The sequence below is a fragment of the Mollisia scopiformis genome, assembly GCF_001500285.1.
Source record: "Mollisia scopiformis unplaced genomic scaffold LY89scaffold_18, whole genome shotgun sequence".
Taxonomy (NCBI): domain Eukaryota; kingdom Fungi; phylum Ascomycota; class Leotiomycetes; order Helotiales; family Mollisiaceae; genus Mollisia; species Mollisia scopiformis.
In genome coordinates this window covers 743,005-762,281 of record NW_017263598.1, presented here as the reverse complement: position 1 = coordinate 762,281, position 19,277 = coordinate 743,005, and the positions used below count along the sequence as shown (strand labels likewise).

At 46.4% G+C, this 19,277-nt stretch overlaps 7 protein-coding genes across 7 annotated transcripts; 4 read left to right on the top strand and 3 right to left on the bottom strand.

Annotated features, from left to right (window-relative positions):
• Positions 1-716: 716 nt before the first annotated feature.
• LY89DRAFT_753293 (glycoside hydrolase) lies at positions 717-1,902 on the bottom strand (the record flags this gene model as incomplete). The annotated part of the gene is made up of 4 exons (XM_018221270.1): positions 717-1,189; positions 1,222-1,431; positions 1,471-1,751; positions 1,797-1,902. The coding sequence occupies 4 exons, from the start codon at positions 1,900-1,902 to the stop codon at positions 827-829; spliced, it is 960 nt and encodes a 319-aa protein (XP_018068280.1). The 3' UTR covers positions 717-826.
• A 1,396-nt stretch (positions 1,903-3,298) lies between these two features.
• LY89DRAFT_736922 (uncharacterized protein) lies at positions 3,299-3,947 on the top strand (the record flags this gene model as incomplete). The annotated part of the gene is made up of 4 exons (XM_018220188.1): positions 3,299-3,388; positions 3,441-3,583; positions 3,664-3,739; positions 3,792-3,947. 4 exons carry the CDS (start codon positions 3,299-3,301, stop codon positions 3,945-3,947), a joined length of 465 nt encoding a protein of 154 aa, XP_018068279.1.
• A 2,668-nt stretch (positions 3,948-6,615) lies between these two features.
• On the top strand, positions 6,616-8,245 carry LY89DRAFT_687257 (uncharacterized protein). The gene has a single exon (XM_018215460.1). The coding sequence runs from the start codon at positions 6,667-6,669 to the stop codon at positions 8,011-8,013; it is 1,347 nt and encodes a 448-aa protein (XP_018068278.1). The 5' UTR covers positions 6,616-6,666; the 3' UTR covers positions 8,014-8,245.
• Positions 8,106-11,045, bottom strand: LY89DRAFT_621642 (glycoside hydrolase family 55 protein). The gene is made up of 6 exons (XM_018210951.1): positions 10,716-11,045; positions 10,214-10,669; positions 10,006-10,154; positions 9,891-9,959; positions 8,543-9,818; positions 8,106-8,486 (listed from the first exon to the last, which is right to left on the bottom strand). Exons 1-6 carry the CDS (start codon positions 11,011-11,013, stop codon positions 8,269-8,271), a joined length of 2,466 nt encoding a protein of 821 aa, XP_018068277.1. The 5' UTR covers positions 11,014-11,045; the 3' UTR covers positions 8,106-8,268.
• An 849-nt stretch (positions 11,046-11,894) lies between these two features.
• LY89DRAFT_562791 (HET-domain-containing protein) lies at positions 11,895-12,954 on the top strand (the record flags this gene model as incomplete). The annotated part of the gene is made up of 3 exons (XM_018208483.1): positions 11,895-11,999; positions 12,114-12,512; positions 12,586-12,954. Coding segments are annotated over 3 exons (873 nt in total), but the record flags the coding sequence as incomplete, so codon positions are not given.
• A 1,408-nt stretch (positions 12,955-14,362) lies between these two features.
• LY89DRAFT_736918 (uncharacterized protein) lies at positions 14,363-15,700 on the bottom strand (the record flags this gene model as incomplete). The annotated part of the gene is made up of 2 exons (XM_018220187.1): positions 14,363-15,209; positions 15,258-15,700. 2 exons carry the CDS (start codon positions 15,698-15,700, stop codon positions 14,363-14,365), a joined length of 1,290 nt encoding a protein of 429 aa, XP_018068275.1.
• Positions 15,701-16,061: 361 nt separating this feature from the next.
• On the top strand, positions 16,062-18,063 carry LY89DRAFT_150577 (uncharacterized protein). Its single transcript, XM_018205392.1, has 2 exons — positions 16,062-16,283; positions 16,342-18,063. Exon 2 carries the CDS (start codon positions 16,484-16,486, stop codon positions 17,948-17,950), a length of 1,467 nt encoding a protein of 488 aa, XP_018068274.1. The 5' UTR covers positions 16,062-16,283; positions 16,342-16,483; the 3' UTR covers positions 17,951-18,063.
• Positions 18,064-19,277: the final 1,214 nt, after the last annotated feature.

Genomic DNA, 19,277 nt, shown 5'->3' with positions numbered 1-19,277 from the left:
ACGAGTTTCACTCACAGACAATTCGCTGACAAGCAACGATGTCTCTCAGCCCATTAAGTTGGTACCACCAACTTGCAGCAGATGAGTCAGTGTCGATGAGTTGGCACACCATCTGCTTCGCAGGAGAGACCGCGGATGGAAGTTCCACAAGAAAATGTCCGAAATCTGATGGGACTCTTAGACATTGAAAATGTGTTTAACCTTATATCTTGGCTAGTAATTAAGTAGGAATTTTGAACAGTTCCTTCTAGCTTCGTTTTTGTACTTCGTTCTCACTGTGCTCTTGGGGGAGTCAAGTTGACATCCTCTTATTAGACAAGCCAGACTGGATGCTTTTCGAAAGCTGGCATAACCAACTTTTGATAGAAGTATGTATTCTACTCTCTTGTGTTTGTCTAATGTTGCCCCGCTGCTGCCTATTCGAGGCCAGGCCTTGCATCGTGGCCTCATTCATTCGACATCCTCGCCTTCAGCGAAGCCTGAACTATCCCTCTTGGAGCTAGCAGACCGAGTACAGGATGCAGTTCAATCCAACAAACTCGATTGGTTCTGCAATCAGAATGCACACCGAGCCCATGAGTGCAAAGTCAGGATACTCTGTTCCTCATTACCGGACCACAGAGTGGTATGTACTGCGAAGGCTGCCTTAAATTGCTCCCAACCGAATCAGGTAGATATTGATCAGTCGCTCAATGTGAGAGAATAGTGAGTCTTTACTTGGGAAAACCTTATATTTCTTACGAATCCATTTGAACTTGGCCACAGTTGGCCTGCTCTTCCACCTCTAATATGCTACTTCACCTGCCACATCTGATATACTTTCGTCTCATGGCTCATCAACTGCACCCAATATGTTCAGCGGCCCGAGCTCCTTGTGCCGCCACAGATTTCGCAATCTATAGTTTGGCCAAGAAAGCTCCAACTCCTTGATGAGAGGCATCACAGCCGTCTCGGTCCAACGATTGATCAGCGCAACTGCAATACTGCCGTCCGACATGTTCTTCGCGTACGATTGCAATGTTCCATTTCCCGCGTCCGCTACCTTCTCAGCTGCATTTCCGAGCGAGTCCCGATTAATGGCAATGACCTCCTTATTAGTGAGTATCTCTATTGTATAGTTGTCCATATACCTCACGTCAGAGCCAATCAGTAGAGGGCTTGCGACCACCGACCAAAGACTGAAATGATCCTGTATTCGGTATTGCTGGCCCCAGTACCAACAAGCTGGGTGCATTTCCCAGTCAGATTCATAATCAGCATGTCATAATCGTTCCAATGACCAGGCCTTGAATATTTGGTAATATTGTTTTCACGATCTATCATTTCCAAGACATCGTAATAATATCCGTCCCTCAGACCAGGATACACAAAATTATCAGAGATATCTCGTCCGATCCGCCAGTGGTTTGCGCGTTCAGCAGCGGCCCATTCCTAGATGTCTTGCCAACCGCAGTGGCACGCGTGGTACACGATCGGATGGATCTGATTCATGAGAGCTGTCGACATGTCAAGGATGACCTTCTTCACTTCGTCTTTGGTCGCATACATATGCGAGCAACAACTATTATACTTCAAATGATCAACTCCCCAAGAAGCATACAATGCTGCATCTTCATTCTCTTTCCCCTCGCTTCCAATGAAGCCCGAACAACTTGTTTGTCCTGGAGAACCATACACGCCGAGCTTGAAGCCTCGGCGGTGTGCATAGTCAGCAAGTGCGTTTATGCCACTGGGAAACTTGACAGGATCTGCTTCGAGGGGATTGGCGCTTCGATTGGAACGTTAATGCTGCTAACCATCGTCGAGATTTATATACACAAAGCCAGCATCACGTAGGCCATATCGCTCCATGGTGTCCATAGGTTCCTTGACAAGTGCCTCGTTGATGAACTCGCCAAACATTTTCCAACTATCCCAACCCACTGTAAACAGATCAGCGTCCTAGTCAGGGACGAGTCAATGAAGGTAGGCAACAACATTTGTTGGGAAGTGTCCCATTCAAGGCTGGTCATTGAAACCCTGCTTGCTTGGGTGATCGCCAAGCCATTGCTTAGACACCGTACTTCCACCACCATAGATAGAAGTAGAAGAAGTGACGTTAGAACAAGCATTTGGGGAATTTCCTGTCGAGTCTTGCTGGAGTTTGACCGAGCTGGATTCTTAATATGGCCCAAGTGCCAAGCTTCTAACGCTCTCTGATATTTGTTCCTCCATAGCATGATCCGGCTTTCGAGATCCAGACTGAGGGTAGAAGCCATCCCTTCCAGTGCATGAGTTTCGCAAACCAATAGCCAAGATTTCCCCGCGAACAATTCATTTGCAAGGCGTTATCTGACAGCGCCTTCTCCTGGCTCAATTCAATCTTTGCTTTGTCCGGAGAAAATATCCACTCTTTCTTCTCCTCACGACAATACTCTCAGGAGCTACGGTCAGCTGATGAGGATTAAGCGAAAAATCGCTTGACTCTTTCGTATTATCCAAAGCACAGAATCGGCGATTATTCATCCAAATTGAGCAGAATATGTCAATTCAGATCAATGGAACACTTTGGTAAAGCTCTATTAGCACTGAATGTCATGAAGTAGTCTTTGATACAATGGATTCACAACTTCAACCTTTTCAACCAATCATTTTAAAAGTGAAAAGAAAGGTGGAAGTGTCGGACATTGTCTGTACCATCAAAGTATGAAACATATCTCGGCCGATATTTGAAGACCTCCATTCTACAATCTCGATGGTCTCCAACTCTCTATCTCCCCGTGAACAGCACCGAGGGGTTTCAGCTGCATTGCAGCAACTGGGAAACGGCACGCGAGCGGCTGTCTCAGACCAGCACGGACATACATTAGCTCTTCACATGTGGGATTTCTAGGACCTAGACTCATGTTGTTCGAGATTGTAAATGAACTGTTGCGCTCGAGGTATGACAATAGTAATGTTGCTTAGCAATTATTTGCGATCAAGTACACTCAATTGGATTATCAACATATAATATTCTAGTTGTTTGGTGTAATCATTCAAAGATCACCGACCGCAAATTACCTCGCTGTCTCATATGCAAAAGCAATCTCAATGACAGAACGCCTCCCGGTCTCGCGTCATTGTCTCAACAACGCCACATTTACTAACCCACGCCCAACCACCTCTCCGCCAAGCCATCAATAAGAAATGTGATTGTGATAATCACAAACAGAGACATCTCAGCATCTTTCTTTCCTCTGAAGAACAAATTCTTCCAACTGTCATCTCTCCACCTTCTCTCCTGCCATCCTGTCACTCGACCACCATCATCCACACAATGCCTACACGCAGTATCCGTTCATTCATCAGCGATCTTTCCGCCATCGGAGACGACGTTCGCAGCACCGAGCCCTTCCCAGAGTATAATGTTCGTACTACTAGAAGAAATGAGATCTGTCTCAAAGACTGACATGACCTAGGATCCTTTCCTTCACGATCCGCAGTACTTTCAAGCTCCAGTCTCGACACCGCCATCATACCGGACAATGGAATCAACGCAGAAAGTTCTTTGGGATCCCGATGATGATGATAGTGTCATTTCGCAAGAGCTTCAGATTATCTTGTCTTTCCTGCTTTGGATTGCTATCTTCTTAGCACGTGCTCCGTGTCTTGTTTTTGGGACTTTGCTAACTTGATGTGAAGGGATTGGTATTCGTTTATGAATATAAATGGCATAAGTCGCCAACTCGACAAACACCTCCTTAATGTCGTCTTCGCAGTAGATGAATATAATCTCATTTCTTGCGAGGTATGAAGCGACAATTCGGCAGACTCCTCTAGGCAAAGTCAACTTGACTCAAAAACTGTTCGCCAAACATCAGCACCTCATTTTGGTGCCGTTGCAGGACAAGTACTTCGAGAGCAAAGTCGAAGAGTACGAGGAGGATGCCGACAGGATATCAGGAGATATGGATGATCCACATTAGGCAGGTGTGGTCACCACGTGACATTCATCTTGATCCAACAACCTTCTCTACCTGTTAGTGGGAATGAGGAAAAGGAGAGATGGGCTCTATGACGATAGCCTCTTTAACCAGACTCAGGTGGCTCAAACTACACACCACCTTGTATATTCACGATCGTTTTACTTTCCTCAAAGGGAACTACTCAGTATCGCCTGATTGAGGTAGGCACAGCCAAGACACCATCTTTTTTCATTCCATACCGAAGATGTGACTTTTGCTCTCGTCTATCATTTCACATATGTAGCCGAAGCCTAGCATTGGGTCAAAACAGCCCGACTGGAGTGAAACCTGTCAGACAATCACTCAACTATCAGGGTGGGTCTGGCCAGAGAGGTTAAGCTGTCACGCTCTTAGTTTCAAAAGCAGACGATTCCTATGATAAAAAGGATGGTGAGGAGGAACCACCGGTCCAAAGAGTAGCTCCCAGTTAAGTACTGAAACAGCTCCTTTGCTTGCTCGTGCTGAAAGAGCTCTCATGCTTGCCGGTTTGCATCATGCAACATCGCGTGATGCGGGAGTCAGCCAGTTTTCCACTCAGAGATACATGTGGGACGCTGCCCGAAATGCAGCTTTAAAATGATGAATTATGCAGCAAATTATTTAATTTGACTTCAATCAGATCCCAGTCAAGTCTCAAATCTTGGGTGTGTTGGCATAGGGTAGCTGAGGCTTCTATAAACACGTGGATGTCGAGACAGATTAACACATTCGTTGTCTGAAGGATTTTGTCAATGCCACGGGATTACCTGCTTCTGCCTTCTCTTTCTGTTTGTCTACTATCTTGCCCAGGTGTTTCGTTGCGTGTCTACGTTTAATCAGGTGATCACTGATCTGGCAGAATCCTAGCTGGGATTGTGTTGTTGAAAGCTTTTCGTTGCACATCTACATTTAAGTGGTAAGGATTGGCCAATTTTGCCGGCGAATGAGAGCATGAGAGAACTTTTCGTTGCGTCTCTGCAATGAAGGTGGTGAAACTGGCAGAATTTGGTTTCGTTGCATGTCTACAAAGGTGCTGAACGATGGCAGAAACCAAGGACGGTAGTGTAGAGGAAGTTCGTCGCATATTTACGTGTAAGTGGTGAGGACTGGCAGAATCTTTGTAATTGAGAGCTGAGTACTTCGTTGTACATCTACATTGGTGGTGAAGCGTTTTCTGCCTGTCCAGTATTTCTGCCGGCATTCACCACCTAGACGTAGATGTGCAACGAATTTGACTCTGCTAGTCTTCACTTCAGAACGTTAAATACGTAACGAATTGCCTTTCCATGACAAGTAAAGCTACCTCCAGCTTGCGAATTTGGTCGGGCATTGTGCTGGCTAGCCTACTAAAATAGGATTCGTGTTGCGGCCGATGAGACGATTAAACCTTCTACCTGCCATCTCTTTCTTTCTTTCTTTCTTTCTTGCATGTCAGATCTTATAGGTTGTTTAAAGTGAGGCCCGAGACCTGAGACCTGATCTGTGCCGGTCTACTCATCCATGCACTCTGGTCTTGAGGGCAATTGGGAAATTTCAACACTTATTGCCCTGGGTATCAGCCGTGAGTGCGGAATGAAGTGAAAGGACTCTCGAAATAGAGTGGAGAACCGCTTTTCTTCTTATATTCTGCTTGCAACAACATATCATTTCAATCTGAAGTTCGTTTTTCCACTAATCTATTTTACTTCACATCTCTACTCTTCCGAGGAAATAGAGAAGATTAGACATAGAATTCTGATGACCAGTTGCATTGCCAGCATATTCATGATGGATTCGCAGCCTAGAATTTTGCAAAAAAGAGAGACAGAGAGAGAGAAGGTCCCGCACGGACAAGGATCGAAAGCTAATCCCAAAATGGAGGCATCCTTACGAGGTTGAAATTTGAATCGGCTGAAAATTCGAGAACTCCGATGACACGCAAATTTAGTCGATTAGATGTCCTTTTACTTTTGCTAGCGCACATAGAAACGGAAATAATATTTGCATAATATTTAAGCCTTTGATACGCAATTCTCTCAAAAGCAGTACTTACCTTCCGTCAGACTTTTGCTACAGCTACCGCAAGAACGGCTAAGCGGGCGTCCGATGGTCCTTTATATGCAATTACTTCGAAATTAGAGGCCGCTTTACTAAAAACCAAGACTAACCACTCTAATGTATGGTTTATTGCGTTGCTAAACTGTTTGAATAATATACCCGTGAAGCTTTAGCTCAAATCTTGATTGTCTCGTGGCATAGAAACCCATGTCTTGTCCGGTTCCTTGGAAGCGATCTTATCGAGTATAGTCACCAAGAACTTTTTTCCTTGCTCCATGATTAAAACTTTAGCTATATATATACTTTACTGAGAAAAAAGATCAAGAGCGAATTGTTCATTTGTTTCGCGTCGAAAAAAGACTGATGGAGGAGAGGGGTAAACAGTAATCTTCGACGCTAAAATAAGACTAATTATTGGGCTTACTATGAAGGGAAAAGGCGACCATCCCAAGACGGGTATTACTAGAACAAGATCGAAGAGCATGAGGAGGATGCCGAGTGGATAGTAGGAGACATGGATGATCCACATTAGGCAGGTGGGGTCACCACGTGACAGTCATCTTGATCTACATCCAAAACCCTCCCCTACCTTTTGCAACAACTTCCTTTCAGATACACTGAATAGTCAAGACTCTGCTCCCAATTAGCCTTCTCAAATCCCATCATGGACTCCCCAGTACAAGCACTTCCCCAAAGACTAGCAATCGGCATGGTCCCTCCCACCCTCCAACTCCAACCAGAACCCCACCAACAAACCACCACCCCCAAAGTCCACGGCATCCAAGCCTCCCTCCTCATCCCCGGCCGCGGCTCCCCCATCAAAAACGCCATCCTCATAATCCACGAAAAAACCATAACCTGGGTAGGACCCACCGCCTCCCTCCCCCCAAAATACGTCTCCATCCCCACAATCCACGTCCCCATCCTGCTGCCCGGCCTCTGGGACGTACACACGCACTATTTCGGCGTCGTATCCTCGACCGCCGGCTATGACTCACTGCTCGGGCCCGCTGCACTCGCTGGTGCTCGCACCGTCCGAGATTTAAAGAACACTTTATTCGCTGGCTTCACTTCCGTGCGCGAACTGGGCGGGTATGCGGGTGAGATCTCGCCTGCTGTTGAGGATGGGAGTATTGTTGGACCGCATATCTATTCGGCGATTGCGCCGATTTCGATGACGGCTGGGCATGGGGATATACATAACTTGCCGATAGGAACGGTGCTCGATGCTTGTGCGCATGGATTACCGTTTGCTGTTTGTGATGGGGTGCCGGATTGTATTAGGACTGTGAGATTGATGATTAGACGAGGTGCGAAATGTATCAAAGTCTGTGCTACGGGTGGAGTATTTAGTCTTCTTGATAGTCCGCAAGACACGCAATTCTCGCCCGAGGAGTTGAAAGCTATGGTTGACGAGGCGGCGCGGGCAAAGAGAGTAGTGGCAGCGCATTGTCATGGGAAGGAAGGGATTCTGGCTGCGATAAACGCGGGAGTGAAGACTTTCGAGCATGGAAGTTATATGGATGAGGAATGCATCAAGCTCATGCTAGAAAAAGACATCATTTATTGTCCGACAGCTAGTGTCGTTGAAGGGGGAGCTAGGAACGCAGATGATATGCCACCGATCAATCGCAAGAAGATACTCGAGACAGCTGTGCATGCCAGACACGCTTATAGATTGGCCATCAAGAACGGAGTCAAGATTGCTCTAGGGACGGATCAAGCGTCGAGTACGCCTGGGAATTACAACTCGCACGGCGCGAACGGGAAAGAGATTTTCTATGCTGTGAAAGCGGGGATGACGCCGCTGCAAGCTATTGAAGCTTGTACGGCGATTAGTCCAGAGACTTTGGGGCCACATATGGCACCCAAGTCGGGACAGTTGAAGGAGGGTTATGATGCTGATATGATTGCGCTGTCTGAGAATCCTTTGGAGAATATTGACTTGTTGTCTGAGCCTGACAACATCACTCATGTATGGAAAGACGGGATGCTTTCCAAATCTCCCTAGACTGGTTGATCACCGAACGGCTCTGACAAGGTCCTGAATATTGCAATTATGGATGATTGTGTGATATTGTTGAAAGATGAAGACAATACATGGTCAGGAAACTATGGACAGACAATTGGCCAGCAAGGATCTTTGCAGAACCAAAAGTAAAATGATTGGGGACAATTCATCAGGATATTGATAACAGTACATATCTCATGATAGACTTCCAAACATAATCAATGACACATCTCATCTCTTGAGAAGGTTCCCGCATCAGCCGCTCTTAAACAAGGCGATTGTATCTTGATACGCATTAACGTTATCAAGATAAAGAGCAAGGCTGTTGCCATCTCTGGTAATCATAGAGATACTTCCAATCGTGTTCAAGTCATACATGTTGATGTTCTTGCTAGTCGTTCCTTCAATACTGAAGATTCTCGTTTGACAAGCTGCACCATTACCTCCAGGCGGTGTGACGGGATTGGAACACGCTATTGGAATTGTCAGCCATGAACAGAATGGAAATGGATCAAAATTAACAACTTACAAACGTTGTAATTGTTGAAAAAGCTATAAAGACCAGCTCCATAGATCAGTATATCTTCGGATCCAACGACTCGCATTCCCCAACCCATAGCACACGCTGCAAAAGTTCCATTCACTCCATGACAACTGGTCGAAAAATCGGGATCATTCCAACCGGCTACGACAGGAGTTACCACGCCAGCTTTGGGATTGGGTTGCCAATAAGCAGTTTCCGTTTGGATTAGTCCTGCGAATACTTCCTTCGTATTTGCGAATTGATATTGGTAGAGATCATGATGCTCGACAGCTGTTCCCACCATCCAAATCGTTCCTTTTGTTGAAGCACAATACAGACCACGGCCAGTATAGATTGTGACCTGGGTATTGTTTGGGTCGTCGATATCATGGTCTGCTGTCCAAAGCCAGACATTTTCCAAGTAGAGCCCAGATGCTGATGGTACGATGTACATGCTCATGAAAGCAGCAATGCAATTGGTATTGACGGTTGAGCTGCTTGGAGTCGTCGGGCACTGAGCCAATTGTAGATTGGACCCTGCAAAGCCACCGATACGAGTGTGTACATCCCACATACCCGAAGGAGTTGACGCAGGCGAGACGAGATTCCATTGTATAAGAATCGCACCAGCTGTAGGTCCTTGGGTGGATACGATCATATCAGACCATTCCACGATGCCAGATTGACCAGTAGTTCCCACCGACACAACTGGTTGTGGGCTGTTGATATTGGAGAAGAAAGTACCAGACCCCATGATTACCGAGTACGATTCGCCGACGATCTTTGAGCCTACTGGGATGAGGAGCGTCGAGGTGACCTTGTAAGTACCTGCATCGAAAAACACGACAGATTTACCAGCGGCCGAATTCAACACTGCGTTCAGTGCCGCTGTGTCGTCTGTCACTCCATCTCCCTTCGCACCTGCAGAGCGAACACTGATAAATGATGACAATGGCAAAGACTGGTACTGAGGTTTGGACCTGGTGTAATACTTGCTGCTGACTGTGAGAGAAGAAGGTCTTGAGAATGGTGTGAAAGCTTTCTCGAAATTTACAGGCCCACTCGGTGTGTACTCATGACCTTGGCCCCAGCCTCCGATGGTGGTGGTACCGCCACCAAGTACTTTTCCTGTCGGTCCTTGAACAGCAATAGGCGTGTTTACTAGTGAGACTTTCTCCAGGATCAAACTTCCACCAGTTGGTGGCTGCGATGTGGAGTTATGAGCAGTCAGAATGGCGATTCCAGTGTTTGTGAAAGTACTGTCAATAACAGTAACCGAACCCTAATATCAACGTCAGATCGTCTCGAAAAAGGATTCCAAAACAAAGTAAAGAGGAAGACTCTCGAGACTTACGGTGGACTGACCAGTGGTTCCGCCTGCAGACATATCAATCCCAACAGAGCAATTGTTCACACTGAGACCCTACTCAATATTAGACGACGCTCATGATCAGTGAAGAATTCCCAACCTGATAGGTCCAACTCCAATCCCAAATGTGGTCAATTGCTGTGACCGCATTGTAGAAAGTCAGATTGCGCACAGTGAATTGCTGATTGCCAAACACAACTCCATTCTTTCCGCCATAAAAAACGAGGTCGCTCATGAAACCACCCGAACCTGGGTCGAATTAGCCTGAAGAATGACAGCGTGGGTGAGAATGTGGAGGCGCCACGCACCGTCCTCGATGAAAATTCCTTGTTGCTGAGTTCCTGGGCTGTCATTCATCTTGAAAACACAGTTCTGCAGACTGGTTGCTTGAGCAGTAGGCCAATGCAGAGCAGTCAACCCATTGCTTGGTGGAATCCCAGTGAGATCAAAAATAAGATTTCGAATTTGCCGGTAGAACACATTGGTAGCTGCAAACTTCAGGCCGTTTCCACCATACTGATCTCCATCTATCAGCCCGAAGCCCGCGAAATTCTGCGTCGGTTTGAGTACTGGAAGATTGTTCGGGTCTCCGATGATTTGCGTGTAATAATAATTGATGATGGCAGTAGAGATCAGATAGGTGCCAGCAGGAAAGTAGACAATCGCTGGGGTTGTTGTGCTTCCAGCACATGTTCCGGGAGCGCAACGCCCACCTGCCGACATGGCATTCTGAATCGCTGCAGTATCGTCCGTAACGCCATCGCCTGTATACTGTCAGAACTAAACATAGAAACAGATGTCAGATCCAACCCTTTGCTCCAAAATCTTTGACATTCCGGAATACTTGATACGAGCTGTTCTGGTTGAAGGCGGAGATTCCTTGGTGTTTGATGGTCTCCAGCCAGTACGGTGTTGTGCTTGCTGTGGAAGTAGCAGATATTACAGAGGTTGACGATGCCTTCAAAGAGGTCGACGATACTTTCGACGAGGTTGAGACAGTTGAAATTCGAGTACTAGTCGAAACGTGTACTGATGACGAAGTAAGAGACACCGCCATAACATGGGAAACGACGCCCAACAGCACCGATAGCAGAATGTTAATCTTCATCGAAACGAAAGAAATTCAAACGAGTGTGGAGTTGCTGGAGAAACACAGAGATTGAAAATTTGAGGAGATTTTGAGGCTTATGAGAAAAAGGAGAGGAGACAGGGCTGAAATGCAATTTCAATAGCGGGAGACAAGATCAAAAATTTACCGGAAGAGGCAATCACGATCCAGCGCCTCTTCCCAAAAAGACTCGCACGCTGGCGCCATTGCTTGCTCCTGAGGAAGGAAAGATGCGCCCATGCGTCGATTTCCGCCTCAAATTTGGTTTGCAGGAGCCAATTGCGGCTGAGATCTGGACTCGTGGAAATGAAATAAAAGGGGCTGCCTGACTGAGCCACGGAAGTTTGCGACGGCTTGCAGCTTGTGGCTCGGGTATGGGCATTCGGAGATATATGCCGGCATCACTTGGTTCATACCTGTGCATCTCGGGATGTTGCATTGCATCGGAGATCTTATGGTGGTTGTGACGGGTAACTCAATTTTCTAGAGCAGAAGAGCTTAGTGATGGAAAACGGCGAAACGTCGGGTAAAAACCCGATTTGCATACACGTGACTCTACAATTTGCTGTCCTGGATCTGTTTCTTTGCTTTGAAGTTTTTCATTCAATAGTACAGAAGGTTGGTGAGATCTATTTCGAGATAGAAGTGCTTATATTCCATTGGACTTCGATGACCTCGATTCTTTCACGTGATTGTGAACTTACTTGGACAAAGCTGACTGGCTGTCAAATCAGCTTTTGACTTAATTCAAATCAGGTCCCAGGTTGCCCTGCAACAGTTCCAAGATGGTAGGGATCTTGAAGTCTCCAGAGATGAGCTTAGAGGATAAAGCTATCTGGTTGGAAGGGGCCTTGAAACAAGCCAAAGCGCACATTGCCGCCTGTCTCGAAAGCCATACGAGGTGTTCTTCTCAACCTGCAAACAAGCTCCCGGTTCGAGTGATCGATGTTGGTCCTTCCGATGGATCAAAGGATCCCTACCTGCTTGTCTCGGAGGATCAAATGAATTTGAAGGAGGATGAAGCTGGAAGCAGCCCTCCAGATGAAAACGACCAGATGAAAGACTTGGAAAACTCAATGTCTACCATGAAACTGAACAAGGAGGAGGATTTAAAGTATACAACTCTCAGTTATTGCTGGGGACAATGTCAGACTTTTGTCACTACACTTGAGAATATCGAAGCGATGAAGAAGATGATACCCTGGGACAAATTACCCCGCACTATCCAAGACGCCATCTTGATCACTCGAGGACTCGGCATACAATACATTTGGATTGACGCTCTATGTATCATTCAAGACTCTCCGTCAGATTGGGCGGCGGAGTCCGTTAAAATGGCAGAGATCTATGGAGGTGCATTCGTGACCATCTCTGCTGCACTCGGTCCTGATGTCCATTATGGATTGACGAAATGTCAAGTCAGTCAAGGGTTGCAAGTACCAAGGTTCGAATTACAGAAGAATCCTTTGTATTCTCGAGCTTGGTCCTTGCAGGAACGAGTAAGCTATCAATTCTTTGATTTGGTAATTCGTAGTGTAGCCTTTAATAGTGGGCTGATACAAACTTCAACAGATGCTCTCTCCACGAGTGCTAATATTTGGCATCGAAGGCCTCTATTGGGAATGCTATCAACATGGCAATTCCAGTCGAATCATGTATCGACTTCCCGAGAACCCTTCTCCTCAAGACTGGCACATCATCGTCGAGGACTACACCTGCCGCAACCTAACAAATGAACGAGACAAACTTCCAGCATTGGCAGGCCTAGCAAAACTGTACGGGCAGATGAATCTCCAGGATTACATCTGCGGCTTATGGAAACAGACATTGATACTTGATCTAATGTGGGCTCAGCACTGGGTACTGCTTGGAAATCCTGCGATAATAAATCCCCCAACAATCTACCGGGCGCCCTCATGGTCGTGGGCCTCAGTCAACGGGAATTGCACTTTCCGAGATCAGTACAGAAGAGGGGATTTCAAACAAAGGACAGAAGTGCTAGCTGTCTTCTCAGATTCTATCAGTGGCCCTTTAGAGAAGCCAATGGAGAGTGACGAATGGATTCTCTTACGTGGTCCATTGTTACGTATGAAAGTCAAAGCAGGGAACATGCCATTTGTTGGAAGTTATTGTACAGTTTTCTTGGACGTTCGAGAGCTTGACGACGCAGACTACTCGACAGCAACCATGGATAGCCACGTAGAAGCGTCGTCGGAATGGAGAAGCGACACATGGTGTCTTCTTCTTGGAAGCGATGATGCTGGAAGTTATGGACTGGTACTAGTGGAAGCAGTGGAATATGGAGAGGGAAACTTCAGGAGAGTTGGATATTTTGATGCGTACAATTGGGAGGATCGCTTTAAAGATTGTGGGGAGTCGGATCTGATGCTGATCTAGCAAATCCAGGTGAGGAAGAGGCCTGAAGAGCCTCGACTCCGTCGAAGTAGAGTGTCTGACAAGCATGCTTAGCATGCTTGAAACGTGCTCTACAAGTATGCAAAACGAACTCCTGCTGTATCTGTGTATACACACACCATCAAGTCATCAACAAAGGCTGGTGGAAACACATATTCAGCAAGTTATGGAAACCTAGGATCTCTATAACCAAGTGATCATTGGACAATTCATACACCAACTGCAGCTCGGGAAGAAGGGAGGGACGAGTACTTAAGCAATTTTAAACTCGATTTTTGAGGACAGTCAATGGGTTCTTCTTGCACATCGCGCTTGATGCACATTCTTCCAAGTCGCGTATATTGACTCACTGTCAAAGACATTAAGCGCATTCCAAATCGGCATGCCAACATTGCTGCTACAGAACAAAGCCGTCCGTCATCGAATCTTCTCAGCCCTCCAAGATTCCGAACTTCTCTTTTAGTCGCTATGACTTTAACATCGAGTATTTTTACATCGCCCACCTCGGTGATGGATAGCTCATCTGTTGATTCAGGATCATTGAGGAAATTTCTTATCTCTTCCCCAGCCGATTCACCTCCTATGATCCTCCATCACTCGCTATCGCTCATAAAGAGGTTCCGGCTATCAGTCTCTCTGACTCTTTCTTTTCTCGATTATCAATCTGGCGTAATGAAAGTTCATAACTTCGAGCATGTCTTTTCCACCATGTCTGTATTGTGTCTGATGTAGGTATCCATTCGTCAGCGACATAACCTGGCGACTTCGAATCCAGCGTCCCAAAAAGGCTGCTCAGGTAACTACGACTTCGATCAATTCTCGCACTTGACGCGGGTGGCTTCTCAATGTCCTCAAAGTTTGTTAGCATAGCTCGATAGGCATCTTCTTCGTCACGATTCCCAATAGCAGTGGAAATATCAACTAGCCTCCCCAATCAATATCCAATGCCCGCCTTTCCCCAGGAAGATTCCACCTTCTTGTACCCTTTGAGTGCACGTTTCGCGGAAGAAAAGGCTCCCGCATAGTCCTTTTTGTAGTAGAATCCTTTGGATATATGCAAATGATCTAGTAAGATATTAGGGCTATATTTCGACGGTAATTGAGATTGAAGTGCTATTAATTCCGCCAAAGTCGCAATGCCATCGTCGTATCTTTTGGTTTCCATGAAAAGCACAGCTAACCAATCTAGAGCTCTCAGTCGAAGCTCTAGTAGATTCTCCGGCAAGACGTCTAGACCGGAAGGAATGCGAGATAGGCAATTCTTCAGATGTTTCTCAGCTTCCAAGTACTGCTTTGAAGAAAGCTGTTTCTCGCCTTGCTCTAACAGCGACTGAATGAGCTCAAGCTCTAAGTCATCGTCGGAGTCCGCCTCTTCTCGTTCTATGAGTCTGTTGTTCCGAGGATCCAGAAATGGCGATAGGATTCGTTCGGGCTGATCTGGCTCCGTAAACTCATACGTGGTGTTTGATGCCATCCATCGCAACATTGGCTCCCCAGGCTGCGTCGGAAAGCAATCTCCAAAGTCCGATTGTAGATCAGAATTATCGACAGCTATGATAGTGGACGCAGATGAAACTACTGTGGCCGCAGACCTGACGCAATTGCGCAAATTCCGGAAATGTTGGAGGACTTCGTCGTCTGCCGAAGCAGAACTCATGTTGACTTCCAACCCTGAAATCCGCCTATTGAAGTCCGAAGCTAGGCGACGGATAACTTTCTGGATATCATTCAAGGTGGGTAACACCGTCTGTGAAAATTCTTCCGAAGCGACTTGATTCCATCTATGACCATTATCAGCCAGAGTCTTCTTGCGTTTTCAGACAACTTACAGAATGACTGTCTGCAAGGATAGTTGGAGAGTATCCTTATACGCTCGAATTTGTTTCCGGAAAACAGAAATCTCCCCAGAAGCACTTTGCAAACGCATATGCTTTCTCGTTCTGTCAAAAAGGTTACCACTCTTGCTGACCTTCTTAACAACTTCTTGCAGCTGAAGCAATGTTTTCTGGCCATCCTGGATACAAGTAGAAAGCGTGCTCCAGTGGCTTCCAATATGTCCAGTAGACTGAAGCGATGACTTGATTTCCTCTCGACCCAGAGTATCGTCCATCAAGGTCAACACATGAGTCAAGCCTTCCACTTCCGAGAGGAGAGCTTTGATCTTCGTATCCGCGATAGCTGCTCCATTACAGAAGTCCTTTATTGCTAGCCCAGTTGAGAAACACGTCTTCAAAAGCGTGAAAGCACCAGTGGTAATACTCGATGGATCCATCTTCTCTATTGCCAGAGTCCAAGGTAGGTAGTCAAGCGCTGTGTGTCACGTGCCAGTGTGCAGCCTCGACCCGAGCATATGTTAAGGAACCAAAATCTTCGGAGAGCGCTTCGGAGCGATGGTCAAGAAGCCAATTTTGAGTATTTGCAGGTCCGGGTAGATCGTCTGCTAACTCTCGTGTCGTGTGGTATGTCCACGAGGCTGGGGCAGCAACATGACCTTAACACTGTTAAGAGTGCCTCCTCTTCAGTGCTCATCGTGCAATCTCACCTGTATCAACGTAAGCACCGTAGAGATTCCGGATGCAACGAAGGTCTTTTGTGTTAAATATGCGCGGATCGAGATATCGTAGATGAGGTTGAAGGATGCCTCCAGAGTTAAGGAGCCCCACCTTTCAGCTGTCAGGCTAGCCGTTTTTAGACCTTCGATCCTCGAAGCAGGCTACAAGGCATCAATATATAGCGTAATGTGATTATATAGAGATAAAATGTCTGTCGGTAATCGGATACTTCATAGCCTCATAAGATCCTTTTCAAGTTAGCCAAAAAGTATTCGAGTAGTAAGGAGCATCAGGAACTCAAATGTAAGTGTCACGCTTTGTGGCTTCCACCCAATCATTTCTTATTCACCATGTCTCCCAGTCCCATAATTGCTTTTCTCAGCCTCAAATACCCCTTCTCCAAAAAGAAACAACTCCCCAAAAAGCCACGATCCCTCTCCCCAAAAAATCAATCACTTCCCTCCCACCTTCCTAAAAATGCATCCCTCCTCCCATCCTTCCAAATGGCTACCCGCCTCTCTCCCCGCATCAGCCGTCGCTATGGATCCCTCGCAGCATTCTTATTATTATTATTCTCAGTCTGGCTCTGGGTAGCCGTCGACCGACCCTACAATTTCCCTAGCCACATCGGATGGAACATCTATTCTAATTCTCCTCAATCAGACGTTGTCTCCGAGGATATTTTCGATTACCCACCAGTGCACTCGTCTGCCATCAAAGCCGTATGTGCCGCCACACAATGGAACGAGAGTCTGGTCTTCACTTGCGATGATAATGTGGGAGGAATTGGGCATGTTCGGAATAGCATCTTGAACTGTGTCCGCTTCTCGATCGCTGCTGGAGCGGGTCTGGTCTTGCCCAGGATCAGTGTCAGGAATGACTCCGATATTTCAATCATACACACTGGTTCCCTGACAAATATGGCATATTTATTCGACACTAGGCATTTTATCGACTCGATCAGCCTTTCTTGTCCGGGCTTGACGTTATATCCCGAGTTGGATGATTTCAAGAAGATTAATAATGCGAACAATCCGATACGCTTGAGTCCGCAGGCGTTGGGTGTCAAGTTTCCGAAGACGGGAATGGAGGATCCGAAGAAGTTTGCAACCGCGATGCCCAAAGCTGGGATGGACAAGCCGGAGAAATGGGGAGAGTTGTTTCATGAGTGGTATGCGGATATTGGAGAGCAGTACCAATTCATTGGTACAACGAAGGGACCTATATTCATCGCTTTGTTGCGATCATACCTGACATGGCCAATTCTAAGTGATGGGCAGGCATTCTCGACACAATTTGGAAAGATATTGAAGCTGAGAGCCGATGCGAGGAGTTTGGCAACAAAGGTGGTGAAGAATATGGCAGAGAAGCACAAGTTTGCTGCAAACGTTCATGCTCCGATACTAGAGAATTCTTTTTGGGGTGTCCATTTGAGGACTGAGAGTGATGCACTTGAAAGCCTCCCAGAAGTCTCAAAGGACAGACTATATCCGACTTATGCCATGCAGACAAAGCTCTATCTCGACTTTATGACGCAGGAGAGGAACAGTGTGAATTCAAGCTTGGTATATGTCGCTTCAGGCGATCCAGCACAGGTAGCAAATTTCTGGAAAGATGCTAAAGTGATGAATTGGACGGTGACCACCAAAGTAGGATTACTGAGGGGGAAGGATTTAGCGGAGTTGAACGATTTGACTTGGGACCAGCAGGCATTGGTGGATTTCATGGTCTTGGCCAAAGCGAGTCGTTTCTTGGGCGTGGGACATTCTGGCTTCGACTGGGCATTGACAGGGAGAAGAACAGTTTCGTTGTCGAATAAGAATGGGACGAAGATCGACAGTGCAAGGAAAGATGACAACAAGGAGATCAAGAAAGTAGCGGTGGCAGAGGTTGGAGAGAGCGCATTCTTGAACCAGCTCTTTGGGGCTAAAGGAGAAGTCAAAGCATACAAAACATGTTTGTGGCCTTGAGCCTTGATGGAAAGATACAAATATGTACGTATCATCAAGTGGATAATTTATTCGTATATCAATGCAATGCTTAAGCAGGGCATGTTTAGACTGCCCGTACTTCAAGTACATATGTTGGGTAATGCGACGTAACTCAAACATGATAGAAAGTTCATAGTCCTCAGCCGCAGAACTTGACAAGGAAACCTTTCCTACTTTGGGTTGTATTCACTTGCTTACGTATAAGTCAATCCGGAGTCAGCCGCGCTTTTATCGTCGGCTTCCTCGCACGAAAGGAAGGATCAAAATACAATCTAGGGAAGAGTCCGCGCACGAGGTGGAGTGAAAGTGGACTCAAGACATCGCTGAGCAAAAGCACGCGACTTTCCCGAATTGAAGACACTTGCCAGTATTGAAGACATTCGCCAGCGCAACCAAGCACTTGCTTATCATGACTCTCGTTGAAGAAGGAAATTCTTGCGCTTTGAAATTCGAAGAAAGGAAGCAGAAGCTCGACCTTCTTTTAAGCTTTCGGACCATGTGGGTCTTGCCGATCAAACCGCGAGGGATTGCAGCAAAGCTTGGAGATGACGTAAGTTGGAGCCCCTATTTGACATCTTGGCATGTATTTCCGAACTCCTATTTCGACTTCATCCCATCTCTAATTTATATTCGAATCGTCCTTCGATGGTTGTACATTCAGGGTAGTACTTCAATTCATCTCAATCACGAGTTTCCAACCTATTGTGTTAGTGCCGATTTTGTTTCATATCTTTGCGATGGAGGTAGCTCAAGTGGTCTGAATGTCACTGGCAGTTCTGGACAAATGCATGCTGCCATATTTACCCGTTATGCGCTCATTCTTTATCCTGAACATGTTTCTGTAGCACTTCTATTTGTGTCTTTCTAATTGTGCTCTTCCCGACGCGGAAGGGATTCTGCAGCGTCGACTAGTTTCTCATCGAGAATAATCACCTTATTTTCTTCTGAATATCTGAACACGAGACTGTTACGATTCAAGATAACCTCGGTCGACTCCATGGCGTTGTTCAGCCCCCGGGTTCAAACTTCCCAACTGCGTTGGTCCACTTGCATCAAGATGCATGGTCTTGGCGAATAGAGGTTAATTGCCCCAGACAGTATTTTCAGTATACCGAACACTCTCCACGGCGACCTTCCTCTTCCTTATCAAGCGGCATTCAACATCCCATTTTGCTCGTCGAATGATTGGCGGTCACCCCGGTGCACGCGTGCTGCAGCTCTGCACAACGAATAGGCGGTATCACGGTGCGCCATGTCTCGGTTTTCTGTGGTGGCACCAATGCAAGGGTTTTGGAAACATTCCAAT